This window comes from Haliaeetus leucocephalus, unplaced genomic scaffold (genome assembly GCF_000737465.1).
Source record: "Haliaeetus leucocephalus isolate CR32 unplaced genomic scaffold, Haliaeetus_leucocephalus-4.0 Scaffold284, whole genome shotgun sequence".
Classification (NCBI taxonomy): Eukaryota; Metazoa; Chordata; class Aves; order Accipitriformes; family Accipitridae; genus Haliaeetus; species Haliaeetus leucocephalus.
Window position 1 is genome coordinate 10,330,850 of NW_010972720.1, and position 21,438 is coordinate 10,352,287.

Sequence of the window (21,438 nt, forward strand, 5' to 3'; positions counted from 1 at the left end):
GCCACCATTCAAAATGCAGAACTCTGAGTAACTTTCCTACTGAGCCATTTAAGTATGTTTTATTTCTTTTTGAGTTGTGGTACATGTTTTACCTGGGCTTCTAATACAGTATTTAACAGCCCCTAGGCTGGTTGTAGGCATCGTGCTATTTGGACTGTTCCTTTATTTGTTGTTTGTTGTGGGTCTTTTGTTTTTATTAACTGCCTTTATTTCTACATTGCTCCAACTTATTAGTTCAGATTTCACTTTGACTGGCCTCTCTTGCAACAGTATTAACCCTAATGTATTGTGGTTGCTATTATAGAGTAGCTCTCCCATGAATACTTCTTATGCTAGTACCCACGCACTACTCAAGCTGCTACTTTTGATTTGGTTATTATTTGAGATCTTCTAGTTCCAGGAGGTACTTATGTATCACTGGGATACTTTACACCTCATCATAAGCTGAAATACTTAATCTCATTAGGATGTGGTCTTGAGATCTCTCACTATTACTACCTGTCTGAAACTTGCAGTTTCTCTAGTCTCACTTCCTGATTGCTATCGTCATCTTGATCAGGGGTCACAAGCACAGTTCTAATTCTTTAGAATTAGATTTTTTTTTTTAATTAGGTCAGCACAGACTTCCAATCATGAAGACCTAGTGCTATGCTTTTTTTCTTGCAAGATGTCCATGCTGTTGCATTTTATGTAATTTTTCATATATGGTGCTGCTTTGTCACCTGCATATCCTGCTGTACCATTCTTAAGTCAGTAGCCTGGCAACAGTGTCCTACTGATTACTTTTTTCCCTACCAGGTCTCTGAATGTCTGTTATACCAGGGCTGTTGTATGAAGGCATATCCAAAGGTTTATGAGCAATTCATATAATACCAGATGTGTGCAGCTACAAAAATGGCATTTTTAAATGGCATTACAAATACCTATGTAAGATTTTGACAAAGCTGGGTGAACACAGACAACTGGCAACTGCTGTAACTCCTGTTCCAACAGACTCATCTGTATTGCTTTACAAACATCATTCAGGATAATACATTCCTTCTGCTGCTACCTACGAAAAAAAGCATGTTGTGGATTACAAAATATTGTTGCCTCCCATCCTCTGATTTTACCACCACAGAGTCAGCTTAAAAGGATCTGAGTTCTGACTGATCTAAGCCTCCTTGCCTTTAAGATTCCACAAACTATTTTGAATTCCATCCTCTGGCATGAAAGAGAGATGAACTAGCAACATATGTGCTCCGAATACTGCAGAGCCAGGAAAAGATATCCAGGATGAAAATATGTAGAATATAATTTTATATTAAGGGCTCAACATGTTTGAAATGATCAGAGACTACATATACATGTATTGTTTCAAAACAAAGTTGTGGCAAGGTGCATATAGTCATTAAATTATAGTTTCCACCATGGTATTTCTCTTAACAGTAATTGAAGAACCAGTGATCTTTTGTTCAGTTCTAAACCACATCTCAAAACCTTGTAACAAACTTCAGGTGAAAAGTCTTGGCAATACCCTTTGGATTCATGTACTAAACTTAATGACAAAGCCTTAAACAGAAGCCCATTATAATGAACTTTATTTAAATTCTTGAGCACACTATATTGATAACTTTTTAGCACTTCCCAATGAGGTGTTTACTGTATGTTTCTATAAATTATGCATTCATTGCATAAAACTGCATTTGTGTCTCTAACAGCATACTATATAAATTATCACAAAAACAGGTGAACTAACAAAAGATTCTTGAACACATGTAACATTGGTGGGCAGATAATATCAGTAATAGCTTATCTTCATGGTAAGCAGCTCTAAATGAATCCCTCTTGAATTCATTTAATTAAGAAGCTGAAAAGAAAGAAAGCAAGATTAAATGCTGAAAAATGCATATAAAACATAGCATCACAATTATTTGAAAAGAATAAACACAGACTTCAAAACATTCATTTGAAAAGTCATTTGACATTTGTGTAATAATCTCTTAAGTTTTTATATCCCATTTAGTAATTACTAAGCAAGCATGAAAGTTATCAAATAAAACTTGAGTGACTGAAACTTAAATTTGCCTATTTAAAAAGATTAAAAAGCAAAATGTACTTCAAACATCTGTTCCCTTTAATCAAGTTCTGCATCTGCTCTTACTATTTAAAGGGAGAACTACCTCTCCCAGGATGCTTCGGATTTATTTAAAACATTCTTTTCCTGTTGAAGTTGCTCCAAAGTGGGGAGGGTATAGAGAACTTGGCAAGGCTCTGTAGGGTTGCAGACTCCTAAATTCTTAATATTTTAATAGATGAAGAAGTTTCAGATGACATTCCTGTTTTTTTACTCCTGGAATGAAACTATTTTTAAAAAAGTAGACATACATTGCATATAACACCTTTCTAAGTACTTTACCAGAGAACTGTTATCTCGTAAATTGGGAAATGGGAACACAGAAAGACTCGTGCATGACTGTAGACTGAGTTAACTGTACAAACACAAAGGCAACGAACTACTGAATGGAAGGGTTTCTTCACTGACTCTAGTTTCACATGGAACATCTCTCATCCTTATAGATATGCAGTGTGCTCTAGCATACCTGTTGTAGTAATTTCATCAGTTTTCCATTCATGGCATAATTAATTAATCATTACAAAACATAAATACAAGTGCCATAAGCTTAAAAGACTGTGTCGGTATAAAGATGTTTCCTGCCGCAAAAAGCTGACAAGCTCATTAGGCAAGACATACAAACCAAGGCAAAACAGATGGCAACTGGCTGGGTGCTGGAGGGTGAAGTGATTATTGAAAGGGAAAAGCTAGCAAGAACAACTGCACGAAGAGGTGAAGTGTAGGGTGCTGTGGAATAATTGCTGGAGGTGACTTATTGATATGTCCCCCTCTTAAGGGAAGGTAAACCTCCAGGGTGGAATGCAGTGGATATGCAAGGAATCTGTTCCATAATAATTCCCTAAGCAACATAACCTTAGATGTTAGCAACACCAAGGGAGCTAGGGTCAGCACACTAAAGAAGGAGAAGCAACACGGAGGGTGCAGCGGAGTGGAGATGCTGCAGCCAGGCTCTGTGGTATCATCACAGGGACAGGGAGCTGGAACTACTGGAACAAGAATGGAAGGTCCCTGCATTGAGTCCACTGAAGCAAGGAGGTGAAACAATGGAGTTCTGTCAATGCTATTGCCTTACTTCTGATTTACAGCATAAGTGCTCAGTTCTGGAGTAGTGACATGCTAAATCATGTTCTCTGGGTGAACTTTGCTCATTATAATCTCATTATAATACCAAAAACACACCTCCATACCAAAAGCTACCTGCCTCTAAGGTGCAACCACCCCTCACTGAGCACGCGCTCTCAATTTTCTCTAGCATATACCTTTTCTGAAAAATCTAGAATGACAAATTGGACAACATCTGTTGGGATAGATCTCTAAAAAGAAAAAAGAAAACATGGCCCCTTCTGCAAAGCAGGGGAAAGCAGAACAGGAAAGGCTGGCCAAACTGTGCCCTTCCAGACATTAAGCAGCAGGAAAAGGGTAGAATAGGTTGGAGAATATGGTAAACTGTAAGACTTGCAGGAAAGCCACAAAAGCAAAAAGAGGCATTCTTAATGGTGGTAATCAGAGAAGGAAAGCTCTACTCATAGAAGAGCATGCAAAGTGTTCGCCACAGGAAGTAGTAGTATACACAATTTGCCACAATATAATTTGCCACATTAAGAGAAGTAGTATAGAAAATGCTAAATGTAAGATGCTTTGTTTTGACAACTGTTTATTATTGTTCTCCTGTCTTTTAAAATAATCCTGATTTCAGCCATTTTGAAGAAAGTAGCTGATTTTGCTGAGCACTATAGACCTGAATGTGAATGCTGGTGTTTATCAGAAGTAGATTTACCAGTTCATAAACTTTAGGTGAATCAATTTAATTATGCATGAAATCAACATGGAAGATCTGAACAGTTGTTTGTACTACTCACATTTATTTATAAATTTAATTTTATATGCTGCAAATACTATTTGTTCTACTTAACTAATATTTTACCAGTATATCTCCAAGAAATAAGTATTCCATTTTATTCACTTGCATTTAATTTCAATTGCTCAATATTATACAGGATTTCTTCAGTGAAACTAATTTAATTACAATGAGGGTAGACATTTCTTATATTGTGTATATAGTGAATACAAGGAATTTTCAAGCTCTGGGCATCTTGCAATTTGTCTGTTCTTGTTGCATTGACTGTTTTTCTCTAAGCAATGAATGAATACTTCATGTCTGACTTAACATTTATGTTTTTTTGATGAAAATAAGGCATCTTTTATTTATCATGCTTTCTTGCAGCTTAGTTCATTTTCTCTGCTAGTCAATACAGAATATATATTTTCCATTCCACCAATACAGAGTTCAGAAAGCTGATTATTTTTTACAGTTTAACTAAAACCTCTTCACATTACTCTTTTCAATAATACCCAAATATACTGGCTATAAAAGATAATCTGATAATGAAACACTCAGCTGCAGGTACGAAAAAATTCTTTAAAAAGCTACTTAATGTAAGCTGGTTAATGAAAACTTATATCATAACTTTGAATTTTCAGGTGTTCACATCATTTAAATTCAGAATAAAACAACAGCAAACGATAAAATGTAGACTTGAAAGGACAACTGGAAGTGTCAACCGTAATGAAACCATGCTAAAAGTCTCATCCAGAAAACAGCAGAAAAGACAACACAGGGCATTTAATAAGTTTCAGCCAAAGCTAAAAAAAAAAAAAAAAAAAAAAAAAAAAACTTTTTTTAACATCAGTAAACAGTGGATAAGACTTTTGTCTGTCTGTCCTCTTGAAGAAACTAGTGTTACAAATATTTACATTCCTAACATTCCCAGCAATACAATACTGTGCTAGTGTGCTGATGTCTTCTGTTTTGTTCTTACTATCCTTCCTCATTCTTTTTAATATTCTGTGTGCTTTTTGGACAGAAACTGCCTAAAGTGACGTTTCCAGAGAGCCCTCCAAGCTCTTTCCTGACTAGGAAAGCTAACTTAGAGTTTGTGTTTTTGACTTATAGTTAAGAATAGTATCTCTGTCATTCCCATGTGTATTAGTTGACAGATAAAATTCTGTGTTGATATAATGAAATTATATGGCTCAACCACTGAGTATTTGATACTTAATATATCACTTACTCACTTTAAATATTGGGGTGAGAAGGCTTCCAAAAAAGATTGTCTCAGCTATATTAACACTCTTGTCTTACCCAGAAAGCATTAAAAAGGGGAAAATGTTCAACGGTATAAAATAAAATTATTGCATTATCTTTCAACAGTTAATGACAGCAATTAAAATGAAAGTTTTAGCAAAATGAAAAATTTCATCTAGTTCCCATAAAAAAGGTGGATTAATACAGGCATGAAAAAGCCCTGCCATGGTAAAAATGGCTCTAGCAGAGAGATTTGTTACATGCTAGCTCATCCATCACGATTGTGTTCACTCAGTAAGTAACCTTCATTATGACCTCCATTTTGCATCACACCTCTCCCCTTCCAATGCTTTATTGTATAAGGGTATTTTAGCAGCATATTAATTAAACCATTTTTTCCCCAACCCTAGCCTTTAAGAAGAAAATTCTGTGGAAGGAAGAATCAAAAACTTAGTTGGAAAATGTCTGAAGTGGATGAAAAAAATTTAAACAAAATGTTACTCTCCCTTCCTACATACATGCCCTCTTAAAGAGCACACTTACAGACCTGTGGACTTATCTAGCACTCCTCTGGACACTTTTCTGTTTGTCACAGAAATTAATAATGACAATGGCATTAGCAGGGTCAAAGAAATAACAGCATTCCCAGTACTTTTATTTATGCACATTAGAATGGAAATAACAGTCTTTCTCCAGTTTTTGACTCCTGTTTATCCACCTCCGTTTTGATTTATCTTCACTACATGGAGGTCACTGGCGAGAAAGAGGAGGCACAGCAGGATGTGCTACTTTTTTATTGATGCATGCTGCTTCATAGAGGACTTACTTGGTTGTTTGGTGTCAGAGAACAGAAACAATTTAGTATATTTTACTTTTTTTTTTTTTTTAAAGTAGGACAGTGAAGTTGATGCTTCAGATCATGCATATGGCATTAAAACAATTTCAGTTTTCTTTAATTGTTGCTTTAGGCATGCCAACATAAACATTCTTTCTTTTTTCTGCCAGATCATTAGTATGCGTTGTTGTTAGTATTGTTAAAAGCAAAGCTTTACTAGCCTGAGGACAATTTATCACATAAAGACTGATAGTTTCAAGGTGAAATCTACAACCAGTGAAAGTAAAAAGACAGACATATTTCACATCTTAAGATATATCTACACTGGCATCAGTTGATGGGACATGGAAGTCCTTAGAAGATCCTAAGGAATTCAGACAAAAAGATTAATGTATATCAGCATATATGAATGAAGTTAAAATGCAGGATATTAAGTTAAAGGGGGAAAGAGAAAATAACAGAGTTTATATACTTGGTCCTCCTTAGTGTTTTGCATGTTCACTTAATTAAAATTCAGAACAACTATGCACATAAACCAAAGAGGCTTTTTAAAGAAACACTACGGCATTGTCGTGAAGATGACATGGTTGAGATCACTGAAGTGTCAAAGAATCAACAGTATGTTTATTTAAAATAATGCAACAGAAAATGGGGTCAGAGCTACCCAAGAGACCAACAGAAACCTCAAAGATTTAACATTGGAAAGGACCAGATAAGTAAATTACACATTTGGGAAACTAGCAAACGAAATTTGATAATAGCAAAGCAAAAGGATCAGTTCTGGTGACGGTTTACAGTAATTCTGCATTGAATGAGGATTTAAGATTGTATGATTAATTTATTGCCATAAAAACATGAAGAATCTAGGACAGTCCAAGTAAGCCTGTAAGATCTTGCCTAATTCTGCAGGAGCAGTAAAATTATAAAAAAAAAAAACCAACCAAAGAAAACTGCATAACACTTAGCCAGCTATTAAATGTTTCTCATGTACTTATGCATCCACAGGGTTCATTCTTTTATGAATTTACTTGATTAGTGTTACTAAGTTGTGATATTGAATCTACTTAGCTCCTTAAGACAGAATTAGGTTTATAGATGTAATAATTAATTCCTTCACAGTAATGACATGATGCAGCACTATCTCATTTTAACAGGATTGTGATGAATCATTCTTTTCAGCACTATGCTGGATTTCTTTTCTTTCTTCACCAGCTTTAACATACTAACAGGTGCATTTCTTTTCCACATGCATTGCATATCAAATTAAATTTCTTAAAATTAAACTTTTAATAGAATTCAGAAGTTCTCTTTCCCTTCCTCTTCCCCCTACCCCTGATTCTTGATGTCCTTTATTCTTAGCTTGGATACGAACAGAGGAGTAAAAAATCTACATAGGGCTCCAACTTCTGCTAGACACTCCAAAGAAAAGATGTCTGATATTTCACTAAATACAGGTTCAATTGTGGGGAAAAAAAAAAAACCTTAAAAAAAAATTAAATCCATCCCACCCAAAATTTACAGCAAACAGATTAGCAAGAAACGAGGGAAAAGCCCTACATTACTTAAATTAAATTCTTAAAGCTTACAATACCTGATACTACAAAATATGTAGTAGACCTAAGCAATTAGGTCTGCAATAACATCAGTGGTATTGTGTAGGCATGCCAACTCACAGAGCATACTAATGTTCACAAGGTACTGTTCAACCTCAGACATCCTAGGTATCATACAGCAGTCAAAAAACCCTAATGCAAACACTCACAAAAGTCATGCAAGGTCTGGAAATTGGCACAGCCGTATAAGCATGTTATTAATAGGTGATAAGAACATTCCTAAGATGAAAGAGCTAAAAATGAAACTAGTACAACTGTCAGGTTTTCTTTAATAGCTGTTAAATCACATGGCAAGGAACACAACAGCAGCAGCTGCTTTTTCCTTTTAGCAAACTTGTTATGAGAAGATGCAAGTGAGCTCAGGCTGTGGGTTGACAGTTTTGGGGAGTGCATCTGAAGTGAGCTTACGAGCTGCAGATCAAGCTCATAATTCCTTCTTCTTCTAAGTTTAAGACTTAAGCACTTAACTGGAAGTAAGAATACCTCACACTTAGGAAAACTGGATCCTGTCTTTTACCCCAAGTCAGTCGAGCTAGAAGGTAGTCTCCAGAGATGATGCTGAGAGGCTGTACAGACTATCCCAGATGGCAAACTACTAACTCCATACTAGTGAAATCTTGCAATATGATACTACTGGGCCCTTTACAGACCTCTTTCCTTAGCAGAAATGAGTAAAAAGCAGGAGCACACCTTCTGTGCATATTGCAAGGGGAAGAGTTTCCTTGTCTTGAGTACGATGTTATTAAATGCTAGAACTAATCTGAGGTGATCTAAACTAAATGTCAATTAATCTGCATAAAGAGACCAAGCTCAGTAAACAAGAAAATAGTTCTAAAGTCTCGCAGCAGAAGCTAATAGGAAAATTTTATGTATTAGCTCAAATGTTAGATCTAAGTTGGCTTCGCAAGGCTGAATCCTTACTAGTGGAACATAACACAGAATATAAAGCTAGATGCTGCACTAATCGCAAGACCTAGTCATAGAAATCAACACTAAGAAGTATCTGAGAAAAACTGTAGAAGTATTCCTCATATGATTCTTCAACAGTGGCTGTAAAAACAATAGAACTGTTAACATTAATACAGTTCTTTTGTTCTCTACTTATTTCAAAATATAACTTTCTGAATCTGTTGAACTAATGTTTCCCTTACATATATATTAGTTGACATTTCATCGTTCCAGATCTTTCAGCAAAATGTTACTATATCTACATTGCAACACACATGCCATCCACTTACTCTTCCATACATGGTAAGAGTAATGTAGACTAATATTCTGTGAAGGATTAGTCTACTAGTTTATGGAAATTAATGTCACTGGAAATAAGGAAATTCTCATCTTTTTAAATGCACTATGGCCAACTAGAGGGGGGAAAACAGTGCTCATGCATATTATCTCTATCATTAAAGCCTGGTAGAGCATGTTAAGACTACGTCAAGTGTACACATATATAAATATTTATATACATACGTATATATATTGATCTCTACTGAACTGAAGACTGAAGCAATGGGAAGAACAGCATCATTTCAAATAGGATCAAAAGTCAATGGAACAAAATTGCTAATCCTGTAGAACAAAACAACAGGAAAAGGACTCTTCCTCATTAAAAATATTTAATCATCTTACAAAACAAAACTTGGGAGAGAAAAAATGAACAGGTCTCTGTTTTGTTCCACAAACTTAATGACTCAAGAAATGTCACTGTATTGCTTTTACCTCAGTAGCCTGGTCCATCATTACTACAGAACTGAAGATTTGCTTAATTGCACCTTTCCTTATTCCCCTACCTAGGCTTTTTCATGTACATCTGAAAATGGTACCAGGATCACAAGAAAATACTATGGGCCATCTGCTCCTGACAGGCTACTAAAAAAATATACAGCAGATCAGCAAGAAGAGGTGAATCAGAAGTCTAGACTACCTCTGTAGGTGATCTTCCAGCTGAAAGTGTCCACCTACAAAAGGTAAGAACTGCATTTTCTTTCCTATTTTTCTACTTTTTCTGCTTTTCAGACAAATTATAACTGTTTAATTGACAGCTGTACATATAATTAAGAAAGACTGTAAGCCTTTCTTTCCTCTCTGGTGTGGCTGACAAAAGAAGAGGGTACTTTCAGTGATAAATCATACCTTAGCACTGTACACTGGTTTGGTGGTTTTGTGCCTTGTCTTATGTACATCTTAGTTATAAAGATGCACAAATAAATATCTCATAAAGGTTTACAAACTCAAGCATATGTTTTCTTTTGCATTTTTCATGGGGCACTGTCCTGGTTTCAGCTGGGATAGAGTTAACGGTCTTCCCAGTAGCTGGTACAGTGCTATGTTTTGAGTTCAGTATGCAAAGAATGTTGATAACACACTGATGTTTTTAGTTGTTGCTCAGTAGTGTTTAGACTAAAGTCAAGGATTTTTCAGCTTCTCATGCCCAGCCAGTGAGAAAACTGGAGGGGCACAAGAAGTTGGCACAGGACACAGCCAGGGCACCTGACCCAAAGTGGCCAACGGTGTATTCCATACCATGGGATGTCACGTCTAGTATAGGAACTGGGGAGTGGGGGCGGGGAATTGCCGCTCGGGGACTGGCTGGGTGTCAGTCGGCGGGTGGTGAGCAATTGCACTGCGCATCATTTGTACATTCCAATCCTTTTATTATTGCTGTTGTCATTTTATTAGTGTTATCATTATCATTATTAGTTTCTTCTTTTCTGTTCTATTAAACCGTTCTTATCTCAACCCACGAGTTTTACTTCTTTTCCCGATTTTCTCCCCCATCCCACTGGATGGGGGGGGAGTGAGTGAGCGGCTGCGTGGTGCTTAGTTGCTGGCTGGGTTTAAACCACGACAGGCACTGTGTATGCCACATGTCTGTGCTCAAACCCATTTAACTGGTCTGCATTAACAGTCATGTTAACAACGTTAGCTTTCCAGCCCGTTTTTGGTTTGCTTGAATTAATCACTATTCTTCCTTCTTCCAGCTCCCATAAACTTCAGTGGTAAAAATTAAAAATCGTTTACCTGAAAGCCATTCTTAAACTTATACAAAGCTATTAAAATCTATAAGATGAGAATGTAATGAGAGATTACCTGTATGGGTAGCCATGGTATTTGGAGCGAAATATTGACAAAAGGAAGCTGAAGAAAAAGACCACCAGACCCAGGCCTACCAGACATATTACTGGAAAGAAAAGAACTTTGTTTATTAGCACATAAAAGATTTAAAACTGGAATCTCTACAAAGAATATTATTTATGTCCATCATTTATGAAGAATTTTGACACAGTTAAATAAAAAAATGTTACTGCCTTGACTACTGATGCCCACTATCTTCTGACAGGATTTCAAACACATATGGAAATAATATTTATGGTTATTAAGAAAAAATAACTTGTCAGTGTGAATGTATTTTCAAGAAAAAAGAGCAGTAATTTGTAACTCAAATGTATATGGATGCAAACACCTTACTGCTGATAATGGATTTAATAACCCTGTAAATTCTATATATCAAGCAATATGATTTCAGGTATTTGCTTGTTCTTTCTGGAAAGAAAATCACATTTAGAAAAATATCCCTTGACTAATGGAATCATATTCTCTCTAGTCAACCATCTAAGGCTGAAGTAACTGCAAAGGCAGTTTAGTAACTACTTTATCTAGTTTTTAGTGGCTGAAACATTTCACCGTTGTAAGTTCCAAGGCTGATAGCCAAATCACTTTTTACTCTGAACTTGATAGCAATATAAATCTTTAGGTTTTGAAGATAAATAACAATGACGCAGACCTTCCAATAGCATCCAGATGCAAGCGCTTTGAGCCTTTTCAGGCAAAGAATGAATTAGCAAAGTAAATGCTTAAATTAACAAATAAAGTTTGGAACACTAGTTGGCATCCTGTGTAATAATAGCATAAAACCTTTTTGATCATGATAGCTTGCTCAATTGTGTGTAAATAAATAAAAAGAAAAGGCAACATGTTAGAAGCTGATGCATATAATTGAGATGCAACTCATCTGTGTTAGATAATGTTTTGGTTCTACCAAGCTACTTTGATTTTAAAAGCTTCTCTTCTTATACTATTCCTACTTTAGCCAAACCTCTGCTATTTAATTGCAATATTCATGCTTCAAAAGTGTGCTGGCTTTGAGCAAAGGATGAGCAACCATGAAGCCGAGGAAACTGACAATGATGCATTTTTTCATTAAAACTGACCATGTGGAAACTGACATACGTCAATTGAAATATAAAATTTCTGCAGTTATTTTGAGAAAACTAGCCATGTACAAATCTTATAAACACACTTCATTATAAAGAAATCACCACTCACAAATATGATTTCAAAGCATGGATGAATAAATTGCAAAGAATGAACAGTGCAAGGCAGGTACATGGAAAGCATTCATATAATGGCCACAAGCAGAAGAGAGTCTGAATTTGTACTGCAGCCCACTGTTATTTCACTGTGTCTGTGTTCACAGACCCAGACTTCAGTTGTGATCTAAGATCACATTCCAATTAAACTCATGTCACTGTCTCTTTTGACATCAGTATTAAAGCTAGATACTCTAAAAGATACTCAGAATTAAATTACACATCTACACCTCATTGAAGACGACCCTCAAATCACTATGGATTAGAGATCTCTAGCCAACATTCAACCAGCTATTATGAAGAATTATAGAATGCTTGTATAGAAAATAGTTGGCCAGCCCTATCTGCAATACTGTGTATTACATAGAAGAAGCTAAAGAACTGATCTGGAAAGAGAGAGGAAGCAGCGTAGGAAGTCTGGTATCTTTCAAAGGTCTTCAACACCTTATACAAGAAAAAGAATAAGTGGCAGGGAATATGAAAAAAACGTATTATAAAAGGGACAAAGGCAGATGGGCATACTTGTTTTGACCTATGTCATATTCAGTAAAAGTTTGCTCGACATAACAGGAAGTTTAAATCTGGATAAAATAATTTCATGTTGTGTGTTTATGCAATTAATTGCCAAAAAATCTTGCAAATATTCTGAATGAAAACAATATTCAGAAAAACATAAAACTTGCACTTCAGGCTAAGAATCTTTAGACATTACAGATTAGGATGTGTTCTGTACTACACCTACTGCTGGGCTTTCACCTTCTTCTGGAGACATGATACTGGCAAAGCGTGCCAAGTAAAAGAATTTTCATACTCCTTTGGATGCCGTCATCTTAAGCATCTTAACTGCCTAAATTGACTTTGAAAACAATGTTTTGAAACTCTTGTTCTTTATGTCGCTGACTTCCAATACAATACAAGAGCCAAAAAGCACTTATGCAGTACTACATTGTGGAGATACTGTGTCAAGCTGTACCTTAGCTGAGTACGCTTAAAAGTTTTTTTTTTTTACTGTTACACTTCATGTGAATGCAGTTTTATCAACAGAATTTTTATACTCTCCTCTTCTCCACCCCACAAGGGTAAAAATTCATTTAAGGTAGAGACCTTCTGAAAACTTAATCAGAGATTCATTTGTAATTTCTCACTGTCTTCTAATTGTCTAAACATTGTCTTAGTTGTACTAAATAACTTACTTCTCCTTTTTCCAACATCCCCTTTGGAGGTAGCAGCTTCATTCAGGAGTACCATTCCCATGGTGATAGCAGCATCTGTATCGCCATTGTCAAGGAAAACAGCAGATGTGTAGATACCTCAGAAAGCCACAAAGGTACATCTACGAACTAAAGCTTTCAAGTTCATAAAATGAAAGAAAGTATTTATATATAAAACTGTATATCACAATCTGTACTGTACCAATACACTCACCTGTGGCAAAAATGTGTAGTAAGATCTTCCCTTGTGCATTCTAGATAAAAAAGGAAAGAAAGTTCAAAAAGCTTTAAAGAACAAATCATCAAGTAGGACACAGAAATTTTGGACAGTTATGGAAACAGCTATTCCCCAATATCTTACATATTCTGTGTATTGGTAGGAAAGGATTTTAAAAAATGAAAACTATAAGAACCAGAAATCATTCAGTGTTATTGCAGACAATTCCTTGGTTATTTGATGCAAACTGAAGCAGTTGGACTGCTTTATCTTCCTCTACTTTTAGATAAGACATTAGCTCCCTCTTTAGTGTCATATTGCTTAATAGTTCAGCAGAGAAACATCTCAGAGGCAAAGTCCTCAGTCACTTTCAGTGTTTTATTGTCTCATTATAACTGTTACAAATGTGAACAAGTACATAATGATAAAACAATTTAACTAATTTAGCAAGATCTTAAACCATTCACTTAACTGTTTATTTGAAACTGCATAAACAAAAAGGAACAGTTACTACCGTGCATAACATCTGTTCTAAAGAGGAGGCATGCCTGAATGCCATACTGAAGCAGAAATGCATCATGGGAGCTATATCTCACAATTTCAGGAAATACAAACTTCACCAGAGTTAACTGATTCTTGAATAAGGTTGGATTTTTAAACATTACTTACCCCAGGGCTAGGTAGCAGGGTGACTACAAACTTTAAGAATAACAAGATGTTTCTATTTACACACACGGATAACTCATGGGAGATACTTCAAACATGCTACATCCATAAACAATATCTGCATCCTGTAACACTATACTTGCACTAATCCTATCAATGTTCATATTAACATTTTTCATGTTAGAAATGTTTAAAATTAGACCAAAATGCTCAAAGACATCTGAAATTTCAGTTATACAATTTCAATAAAGCTGAGCCTGAGTAAAAGGATTTAGAAATGTCAATGCCAACATCACCATACTTCATCAGAGATTAGCAGTCTGATTCAGGTTTGAGACTTCTAAATTTCATATACATAGAATGAGAAAAGTCAAATGAAGAATAACAGGATTAAAAAAAGCAAACACTGGTGGTCAAAGGAGGCAGATGCCAATAGGCGACATCAAGGAAACATAAGTTTTAACACCACCTCTTTGATATAGACATCTACCTAAAGTCCTAAATTAGACATTAATTAGAAACACACTAGTAGCCCAAATTACTTTCTCACACCTGCACAAGGTATAAGACATAGGGTCACACTTATGAATAAATGGTTATATTCATGTCTTCCATAAGCTTATTACTGGATTTGACAAAATATTAAAAAAAAAAATTGCAAAATATTTTGCAAAAACCCAACCTTGGAATCCATGAGACTATGCAAATTGGAAGGGAAGGCCAAAATTACTTTGTAAAAACTTTGCCTGTTAAGATTCAGATTCATGAGCCTAAGAGACTGGAAATCTCCTGTGCTACTGCTATGCTTCAAGTAAGAAAAAGAATTGGAAAGAATGTCATGAGAATCATTCAGTTCTTTGCTTTCAAAAGTTACAAAAGCATAAAAATGAATTAATTGATTAAGCTGCAAAAAGAAGGGCTGAGGAAAAAAATTCCACATATATTTCTACCCTATTAAGGAAAGCCCCTAATGTAGCATTATCTAGTAAGTTTATTTTACCAATCCCTCACTTAGATTTATAATAGTGTTTTTGTTCTTAGTTTAATTGAGTCATGGGAGAAAAACAGCCCCAAGATGTCAGGGTAACTCACTAGACCCTCTCAAGGAAGTGCTACTTTTTGTAAAGGTTTTGGACTGCCTTGTGAACGGAATTTATTTGCTTGATTATCTCATGCAGTATTGCACATAATGTGGTCCTTTGCTATTTCCTTTACCTGGTTGCTTCTGAGAAACAAACCAACCAACCACACACTAAAAAGCTGTTTGGTAGACAACAATTCTGTAACTTAGTTCCTATTTTCTTACCAGACCATGAGTTTAATTCACTTTTCTTACCAGTAGGAATAACAGCCTCACAAAAGTAACTGCTCTGCAACTGAGAATTTTAGATCTGTAACCAGCTGAACTGTGCTGGCTTTTTTCCCTCTCTTTTGGAGTCTCACATCATTACCTCTAAATTTTCCCTCACATTGACACTATTTTTGCTTCAGTTGTTGCCTTCTAACTTTAGTCATCATTGTTGAGCTTTCAGCCTCACTAGTTGCCTTTTAGCTTCAACGATATCAGCTTCATAACTTCACACGCTAACACTGAGCATCTCACTTGCCTCAGCTCTGTGATGCTGAAGTAAATATTCAGTCTTACTGAGTTGTGATTTCAATGCAATAGTTAGCTTTTAACCACAGAACATATAGCTTAAGTTATTTTTTTTGCTCCTGTTTCTAACATTGTACATTATGTCTTTACATTATTTTGATATTCTACAAAAGAAAGCAACAGTCCTAGCTCTGAAAATAATGTTTTACAGTATCATAATTCTCTAGCAGTGTAGAATGCAAAATTTTAGAAAGTGGTTACTTGGACAGTTTTCCATCTGAAAAAAAAATGAGATGGTATCAAAAGATGTACTCATTTTCTAATTGCTCTTTATCTCCCTCACTATGGATTATGAAAAGAAGAGGGGAATGTGGCACTCAGATAAACCATGGATAGCAAATGTTTTAAATTCAGATGCTCATGTTTTCTGATAGATGTATCCCTCTGTAGCAATTTTTTCTCTGTATAAATCCAGTTGTATGTCTTCACAAATTTGGAATAATTTCACTTTTACATATTAAACTTCTGCTGCTCCTTTTCCCAGCTGGTACATGCTTTTCTTAGAAATTGACAAAGTACATTAGTTAGTGCTTTTGAAAATTTTCTGAATGTTTTGATACATGAAGAGAAGTTTCAAAGTAGGATAAAAAAGACAGTGATCATCAAAATTCTTAAGATTATTCAGAAAATGATCAGCAGTAACAAAGCATAATATTTAGCCCTGCAAAAGTCAAGATGCCTGATCAGAAGTATTAAAAAAACCCAAGACACCAAACCCAAACCCAAAACAAAACAAAGAAGATTGGATCAATAAACTCTAGAATGATAGATACCTTACAAAATGAAATTGATTACTAGTATATTTTGGATAATTTTTGTTAACATACTTTAATAGAAAATTTAATCACTCTTAATTCCAGCCAGAATACCCAAAAGGAAGAAAACCTGATAGTTCATAAGTTTATTGTGATATATAATTTATATCTTTACTTCACAAATTTAGTCCTAATTAGTAGTGAGTAGGGAATAAAAGAAGGAGAGAAAATAGGTTGACTAACACTTGATTACTTTTGTGAAAAAGTTTTGTGGTCTCATTCATATTCTGCTGGATTTCTGCCAAGAGTACAAAATCCGGCATTAGCATTATACACATAAAGAAACAATTATCTTTTAGTTGCAGATCATGCAGTTGCTTAATAACATGAGCAAGAAAAATAGAGAACAAAATATTTGTCCACTCAAGTCTGTGCTCAGTTTACTGTTAACTAAAATGGGGATAGATCAGCACACAAACTTTAAAACCTTCTGGTTCACTTTATCATACATGGAACAAAGAAAAGCACATATATCTTTCATGAAGGAGTAATATGATCAATGGGAAAATCTATGGTGTTTTTTCTTCTCTCTCTCTTTTTTTTTTTTAGTTTTTTTTTTTGGCTAAGGTGTGATAATTAGAACAGGAGAAATTCTTTGCTGACCCCTTATGAGGGGGGCATATTTTGCTGAGAGAGATACTTGTCTTTACTTTTCGTACTAATACTTCAAGGTCTAAAATACCTGCTATAATTTCAGAAATACTGACCACATTACAGGTTCTTTATCAGAACCATTTCCATGTGGATTTAAATTACAACCTACATTTGAAAAATGCAAGCATAACATGCATTCTAGTCATTCTATTTGGGAAATATTCTTCAGCTACATGCAGTTCTTGAAAACAAGGTATTAGCCACTTTTCCCAGCTTGAAAATCCGATTTTTTTTATCACAGGTTGAAGAAATTAATGCAGACAAAACATATGGTTCTGCAATGAAACATGGTTTGTTTCAAGACATTGTTGCTCCGGTTCAGAAGGAATTCTAATATTCCACTTACACTATTCAAGTGCAATCAATTCTCAATTAGACCATAACCATCCCAGTGGATGATTCAACAGGCCTTAAGGTCTGAGGAAGGAGACAGGTTTAAGATACCAATCACTGTATGTTTCATCTCAGTGAAGAAGGATGACTCCCAACTCAGAACTTGAAAAAGTGGAGCACAGTCTGTAAATTATTTATTTGAATATGAATTTAATTTAAGCACGAATTGTACACAATCAAGATGTACTTCAGTATTTTTTAATTGTCTGAAATCTAGTTGTACTAATACAATAATCCTGAACATTCTTTCAGCTTAAAACCTTCTGGCTTCAGCTACACCAAATGGCTTTTCAAGAATTTTAGGAATTATTACACGAGCTGGCACTGGAGTTCCCCTCAACTCCTTGAAATATGCAACTCACAACAGTGAAGTAGCTGGAAGTTTGCATTTCAACCATTTAAATGCCAATCAAGCTACACCACTTCGCTTTTTGATGCTTTTTCATCATTTTAACAGAGCAAAGAATCAATCTGATACTAATACAGAATCTCCTATAGTGAAAAAGTTTATTATTCATTTTATTAGTTTCAGCTTCAATTTATGAAACTGTCTTTCCAATCCACAGATAATCTGATGGAACCATCCCTCTTGTGATGCTCTTAGACACTTGAGAATGGAAAGGTCATGTAAAAGTTTCAGGAGAAAAGAAAGACTCTGGAATCCATTTTACTGCAACTAATCCAACTGCAACAAAGTAGCATATACCTGTCTAAGTTTGTGCTAAATCACTAATCAAACATTCAGGGAGTTTCAGCCTGATTTACATCCTAATTATTCATATTGGTGTCATCTTTTAGGATCACCTAAAACTAACTCTGGAGAGATGATTTTTAGGTATATTATTTATGACCTTTTTGGTTTTGTAAATTACATCTGATGGAGGTTCAGGGTTAGTCCTGTCCATCTAGCAAATTCTTATAGTACGGTTTGCCACTGTACAAAATAAATATTTTTTTCTAACCTTATTTGCTTTTTATAATTTGTCTCTACAAATTTCCTTGCCTAGAGACATACAAATCACAGAACTATACACATCTCCAGAACAGGTAGATGTATAACAGTACTTTAGTTTCCTTCATGTTAAGCATACCAGAGATTAAAATAATTGAATGAATTTTTCTTAATAGTTTCCTTTCTTAACTGTTAAACACAGATACATTGCCTAAAACAAACTCTGAGCTATTTATAAGTATTTATGATGCTATATCATTTTCTCTCACTAACACTTTATGCCAAACATGTACCTTATTTTCAAGCACTTTATTTCAAACACTAGACTTAGTATGTTGTCTCATGTTTGTTAGTACACACTTGATCATTCAGCATGTACACACACCATCTCTCTTGTTTTCTCTAAGCACCTATAAATCTTTTTAAGACTATCGCACATTCTTTTTCTATATCATAAATCATCATCAATATGACTCTAAACTGGCATTATACTTTCCTTCATTGTTAAAGACCCATGCAGTATCTTAAAAGACACAGTTTATTCTTAGCTGAATGCACTTGAGGAATATTCAATTTAGAAAAAGCTATCTGTGGATCCAAAAGGTAAAACATTTAACTTTGGACTATGTTTCTGCATCTTTTAGCCACTCAGACAAATATGTTTCTTAACAATTAAAATAACCATTAAAATTATTAATTGATGCCTAAAGAAACCCTTAAAAATGCTGTTGTCTTCAAACTGCAGTCAGTGAACGCCTCTTGGTCTGCGGACTAGTGGTCAGGTATTTGCAAAAGCAAATAAAAATGGGGCAACTGCCAGAACAGCCAACAGCTAAATTTGATTTGCAGGGTCTGCACTTCCTTTGGAAAATTTCAGAGCCAGAAATTGAAAATTATTGAAAATCACTGAACTAGAGAGTTGATAATTTCATACAAAGGACACATGCCATATTTAAAGGTAATTCACCAAATCCAGTATCATTCATTTAGCTGATGGAAGAGAATTATGTTGTATGTTGTATTGACAAATGCCCAGGCGTAAATTTAAGGTCTCTGCATATCTCTCTGACATCTAAGAGACTTTAGTATCTTTCTTAAAAGGTCATATTATGAATTATTTTAAGGTCAAGCAGTAGGAGAATGAGGTAATAGAAGGAAATTTCTTGATTTTTCTAGCTATCATCTCCTTATGCTTTGTTATGGTTAGGAGGAGTCAGGCAGACTCCAGAAGAGCCTACAAGGTTAACAGACAGTATTGGTGGATAAGCAAGTAAAGAATAGAAAACGTGCAGTATGTTTTGCTCCTTTGGATATTGATTTCCATAGTTAATTATGAAGCATGTTTAAATATTATATAATTTTGTGCTTTTAGTTCTATCTTCTTCCACAGTGGTGTTCTTCCCTTTTTTCTTATCCTTAAGGTCAAACATACAAAAACCTTATCTCACTTCTTTAGTTGTCATCATCATTCACTTTTACATAATGTCTGGGGAACACAATTTGATTCCATTATGCACGACTGACAGTCTTACTACCAAGAGCTAAATGAGTATTGTTCTACTGACTTTGACTCAAAATTTCAGGTTCTTATGCCCAGTGACTTTGCATGAGCCCTACTGGCACACAGAAAGACATCTCCCATTCAAATTCATTCTGTAGTTAAGCTTCCTTATACCAAAGAGGCACTTAATACACTTCATTTAAATTCACTCTGTAGGACAGGAAGTGTCCTTCAAAACAGGAGTAATTTTAATGTTACAGAAAAGATTTGTCCTTTTCTTTGTAACCAATCAAACTTCTTTTTCCTCCTCAGTCAACATCTCATCCACCTACACAGCTGTCACATTAAACCCTGTCTTAGGAATTCAATTTAACAAACTGAAAAGACATTTCCATTTTTACTTAGGTACATGTGTTTTATCAGCATCAAAGTTAACTAAGTTTAATATTAATAATGAGGAAAATTACCAGGTTAATAGTAACTACTAATTCCTATAATAATAGTTAAGATTTATCTCCTGCACAACAAATAATTTGCTTAATAACTGAAACTCTTTTGATAATGAAAATATTTACTCTAACTTTTAAACTTACTCTGTATAATAAGGATTCATTGTTACTGCTAAAGGAAAAAAAATGTGACACATTACATTCAAATCAGTTTTATTTCTCCAGGGAATGGCATAAAAACTTGAACAAAATGGATGTTCATTAGAAGTACTGATTAGTGTCTACCAAAGGGAGAAATGAAAGAATTGAAGAAACCTTTCAACTTCAACACGGCCTGTCCAACCTTACTTTTCCTTATCTTTCTTGCTGTACCCTCACCAGAACTATATTTACAGCTCAACACTGCATACTCCAATGGCTGTTCAGTTTACTACAGTCAACATACTCTATCTATATTCAACTATAGTTAATTACAACAGTAATACTGATTGTGCAGTTTACTTCACATTGTTCCTCTTAGAAAATGACAGCTCTTAATTCCACAGTTAGTTTTCTTCTGTCTCTATGTCTTCTTAATAAGTCTATCCTCCCTAACTCTACCAACAGTACTTCAATACTCTTGTCTAGTTCCTCCTTGTCTTTCCAAGAATGTCAAACTACCCTGCACTTTTTTTCTTTTAATAAATACCTGATTATTTCCACTGACTCTTATTACCTATGACCCCATTTCTGTCAGTAAAGGGTTGCAAGAATAGACACCAGCAGCCTGGAACCTCTTCTGCATGAGGAAAGAGTAGAATTTTTCAACTTGGAAAGGAGGAAAGAAAGAGAAATCTATATGGTGAATTCTATAAAGCCCCAAATAGATGGAAAAAGGAAAAAAAAAAAAAAAGACTACGTCCCA

The 21,438-nt window shown here is 35.0% G+C and overlaps 1 protein-coding gene across 1 annotated transcript in view; it reads right to left on the reverse strand.

The window, feature by feature from the left end:
- Window positions 1-1,562: 1,562 nt before the first annotated feature.
- The window catches only part of TUSC3 (tumor suppressor candidate 3), a 136,223-nt gene continuing 116,347 nt past the window's right edge, over window positions 1,563-21,438 (reverse strand). The window contains exons 8-10 of the mRNA XM_010570055.1: window positions 13,213-13,287; window positions 10,740-10,830; window positions 1,563-1,849 (exon numbers count right to left, since the gene is read on the reverse strand). Coding sequence (XP_010568357.1) covers window positions 1,834-1,849; window positions 10,740-10,830; window positions 13,213-13,287 — 182 coding nt within the window. The 3' untranslated portion in view covers window positions 1,563-1,833. The remainder of the gene's footprint in view (window positions 1,850-10,739; window positions 10,831-13,212; window positions 13,288-21,438) is intronic.